The sequence below is a fragment of the Lampetra planeri genome, unplaced genomic scaffold (genome assembly GCF_965212315.1).
Source record: "Lampetra planeri unplaced genomic scaffold, kcLamPlan1.2.h2 scaffold_904, whole genome shotgun sequence".
Lineage (NCBI taxonomy): Eukaryota > Metazoa > Chordata > Hyperoartia > Petromyzontiformes > Petromyzontidae > Lampetra > Lampetra planeri.
In genome coordinates this window covers 31519-35999 of record NW_027615726.1, presented here as the reverse complement: position 1 = coordinate 35999, position 4481 = coordinate 31519, and the positions used below count along the sequence as shown (strand labels likewise).

The following is a 4481-nucleotide window of genomic DNA, read 5'->3' as shown; positions in this document are numbered from 1 at the left end:
AAGAATTTTACAAACAACCACCTGTGACGATGTGTTTGAACGGCGTAAAGTCACAGAGCAGAGTCCTCTGATCCCCCCGTGGACATCCAACCGACTCAACCAGCGTTTTTAACCCTGATGATACGGTCATGCCAGCATCGTTCGGAGTACCGATGATCTGCGCTATCAGGAAATGTCCATCGGTTCCTGGAGGCTGAGACGTGTCACTCAGCTCCTCTACCTGGTGTGAAGAAGAGCCAGAAGGAGAAAACGTCCATCGGTTCCTGGAAGTTGAGGAGTCGTATGTCATTACGGTAATGACTCGCTGACTTCCCAGCAACAGAGTGAATGGGACATATATGGGACCTATAGTCATGTAATTACGGTACGGTAGGACGAGCAGAAGCCCAGAATGTGTGGTGACATCCGTCACGTCTCGTTCATCTTACGGGTCACAGGTCGGTAAGACTTCAGAAATATAGATAAAGGGCTGTAGGACAACAAGAATGCAGCTTGTTGTGCGTGTGGCGTGTCTCTGGATGTGGAAAAAGGAGTTTTTTCTCCCCGTTGGTCACTGCCAGAAAAACATGTTGTGTAATCGCTCCCTGCTGAGCTGCGAGCTGAACGACACATGAAGAACGAAACGGCGTCGACGTGATGTGTGTGAAGGTTTCTCCATTTCCATTTCCAGCCCGTCCTCCGCTAACTGGAAACAATGTCCAGGAACTGTGGTTTTCTGCTGTGGAACAACAAAGAGAAGCTGCAGGGAGAGATGAGGGACACTGACTGATGGTTCTCACAGGACATGAAAGAGCTGTAGTGCCAAAGTCGGATCAAACATGGAGACATTTTCACACGCAGGAGACGGAGCTTTCAAGTTTGTGTCCAAATGATTGGCTCAGGTGGGGAAATGTTCAAAACACTTTCAGCCAACTTTAGTTTCACTAACTCACTCACAAACGACAAATAAAGAGTAATGAAGTCAAAGTAGTGCACAACCAAAGCCAGCTTAGGGACGTCAGAACATCCAGGCCACTAGGGGGCGACGTTATGAGGATCGTTTGTGGATGGACAGGTCGTTGAAACCAGTGGTCACGTGTGGCTTTATGGAACAACTCAAGTTAACTGAAGAGAAGGATGATTTGTCTTCAGCACACGTGGAGCATAAAGATTTGACCTGCGTCCGGATCAGAAAAGTACTTCTTCTTTGTTTGTTTGGATCACGAAGACTCTCTCTGTGTTGGATGAGGAAAACACTGTTTGTTGAACTTTACGACGTCCCCTGTTGGACGTTGAACTGGAGGAAGCAGCTTTTGTTGATTTTGGATCAAATAAACCACACAAACGACAGTAACCTGAACTGGGACATGTACCCTTCGTTTTCCTTTCAACAACACAGCTTGTGTGCAGAAGTGGCCTTTTGAATAGCTCACGATTATTTTGATTTCAAGATTTTAAGTTGATTTCATTTTTAAATTTATTTTATTTTATTGTATTTATTTATTCCTTTTATTATATATTATATTACATTATTTTTTTTCATTTTTTTTATTTTGGACAAAGGACAAAGGTTTAGGATTACATTTCAAAGTTTATGATAATTATTTGGATTTGTCCACCCTGTCACGTGGACCCGTCTCCTCCAGCGTCGGTTCAGGTCGGTGGGACCGGTCCACGTGTCCACCGGTCCCACGTGTCCACCGGTCCACGTGTCCACCTGTCCACCTGTCCACGTGTCCACGTACCACTCACAGTCACAGTTTGTCCGGGTGGTCAGCTGACCTGAGTGCTCGACGAACCTCGACCTGACCCGCGGCCGCGGGACCTGGTCCCAGCCAGGCGGTGTGCGTTCCCTTTAGATGCAGCTTGAGTTGAAGGAGTGGAGCCAGTGTTCGTCGGCTCCAAATGGCTGACAGGTGCATGCGGCGCTGCGGCAGATGATGCAGGTAAACAAACGCAGTAAATGGGCCCGTTAAAACACTCAGAGCTGTGTTTGGTTACACGCTTGTCTTCAGCTCTGACAGGGTCAGAGTCCTCTGATAATTGTCTGCTTTTAATTTGATCTCGCACAGTGCATGAGTGAGTGTGTGTGAGTGTGTGTGTGTGTGTTGTGTGTGTGTGTGTGTGTGTGTGTGTCTGTGTGTGTGTGTGTGTGTCAGCGCGAAGGAGGGAACAACCACAGATTCTTCTGGCAGACGACGACAGCGTTGGTCCAAAGACGAAGAGCAAACCAAGTGTGACACGTAACGAGCTGCTTCAGGGTTTTGACACAAACACATTCGCTGGCGGGACGTGAAATGACAGCGTGTGGTTGGAGGGCGACGGTCGAAGGGAAACACGGCGGCTTTGTGTGATACATGAACATCAGCAGGCATTTGAGAAACGTGAGCAGAGCTGGAGAACCACGCACCAACCACCTGACCATCTTCAGTCCGTTGGCGCTGGAAACGTGAAGGTTGTTTCAGCAGCCGACAACTTCCAGACGCGGGGGGGTGGCGGGGTGTGGGGGGGGGCCGGCCGAACCAGACGGGGACGACGTGTTGTTTACCTCGTCGGTACGCCGACTGTGTAAACAAAGTGAACGTGGTCCGTCGGTGTTTGGGCTTCATCACTGCAAACGGTGTCTCGGTGTGTGCTGATTTCTGCCACATGATGTTTGAAGAGCACGTTGTTGTTCCTAAACTCAGACACACACACACACACACACACACACACACACACACACACACACACAGGTAGGTTGATTTAGTTTAATATTCATCAGGAACACGTCTTCATGAACAGCATCAACTCAGCATCCTGACGTCTGAAGAACCTTCTCAGGTCCGATCGGTCGGTGACACCCACACGAGGAGCTCCGTCTCCACTTGGTCAGTCCTCCATCGAACCAAAAGGGAATGAGAGGGGACGCTCTGATTGGCTCGTTTGAAAGGTCAGCCATCATGGAGGAGAACCAGCAAATGACTGCAACACGTCTGAAGACAGAGAGACAGAGTACAATGTGTGTGTGTGTGTGTGTGTGGTGTGTGTGTGCGTGTGTGTGTGTGTGTGTGTGTGTGTGTGTGTGTGTGTGTGTGCGTGTGTGTGTGTGTGTGTGTGTGCGTGTGTGTGTGTGTGTGTGTGTCGTGGCTGCACTTTAAAGTACGTTCTTGGATCCTGTTGAATCTCTCTCTCACACACACACACACACAGCTGGAGGGGGGTGGATCGTCGTTGTAAGCGGGACATTGTGGACGTTATTTTCCTAATTCTGCTCCGGTTTGATGTACGATTCTTTTCCCCGTCAGAGCCTTTTGTTTTCAGCCTTCATGAATCTTCCACCTTTCGGTTGTGAGACGAAACGTGCAGCCTCTTTTGTCGGCCATGAGCCCAGTGCGTCCTCTCTTCACCCTCGGGGGACTCGACCATCCACCTTGTGTGTGTCCCTGCAGGGCGAGTGCTCCCCGCGTTGCTACAACGTCTTCGTGCTGGAGACGGTGTGCGTCGCCTGGTTCTCCCTGGAGTTCCTCCTGCGCTTCATTCAAACTCAGAGCAAGTGCATGTTCCTGCGGACGCCTCTCAACGTCATCGGACGTGGTCGCCATCCTTCCCTAACTACATCACCCTCATCGTGGACTCGCTGTCGGTGGGGGGGAAACCCGCGGGCTCGGGGAACAACTACCTGGAGAAGGTGGGGCTCGTCCTCCGCGTCCTGCGGGCTCTGAGGGATCTTCTACGTGATGCGGCTGGCTCGTCACTCGCTGGGCCTGCAGACCCTGGGGCTGACGGTGAGGCTGCTGCACGCGGGAGTTCGGCCTGCTGCTGCTGTTCCTGTGCGTGGCGATGGCCCTTTACTCCCCGCTGGTGTTCCTGGCCGAGAGCGAGATGGGCGCCAAGCAGGAGTTCACCAGCATCCCTGGGAGCTACTGGTGGGCGGTGATCTCCATGACCACGGTGGGCTACGGAGACATGGTGCCGAGGAGCATCCCCGGCCAGGTGGTGGCGCTCAGCAGCATCCTGAGCGGCATCCTGCTCATGGCGTTCCCCGTCACCTCCATCTTTCACACCTTCTCCCGCTCCCTACCTGGAGCTGAAGGAGGAGCAGAACCGGGCGCTGAGGCAGAAACTGGACTCTCAGGACAGCACACCAAGTCCCAGAACAGCGAGGACTCCCAGGATACAGACAGTTACCACGGCGTCCCGGAGGCTGCGCGGCGGAGGAAAGCCACGGCCGAGCTCAGAGCGGCCAAACAAACTTAGCGTCTCTTCCCGTCTGCTGGCGTTCACGTGGCCGCGTGGGACATCAGAGGCACGTGACAGGAGGGTGGAGTTAACACGTGGACCGTGAGGGGGTTTCTGAGTTTTGACGAGCAATCAAAAACGACTTGAAACGACGGGCGACGCTACAATATTCATGAGTAAACAACTGCTCAAAGTTAGACGAGCTTCAGGAGAACGTGAGAGACGCTGACTGTGATTCCGATTTGTGCTGAAGGCAGAAACATCACGTTGTTATTGAATTC

At 51.9% G+C, this 4481-nt stretch overlaps 1 protein-coding gene across 1 annotated transcript; it reads left to right on the top strand.

The window, feature by feature from the left end:
• Positions 1 to 3410: 3410 nt before the first annotated feature.
• Positions 3411 to 4218, top strand: LOC144742208 (voltage-gated potassium channel regulatory subunit KCNG2-like; the record flags this gene model as incomplete). Its single annotated transcript, XM_078624675.1, is given in 7 exon segments — positions 3411 to 3548; positions 3550 to 3567; positions 3569 to 3685; positions 3687 to 3755; positions 3757 to 4038; positions 4040 to 4102; positions 4105 to 4218. Coding segments are annotated over 7 exon segments (801 nt in total), but the record flags the coding sequence as incomplete, so codon positions are not given.
• Between the last annotated feature and the right edge of the window lie 263 nt (positions 4219 to 4481).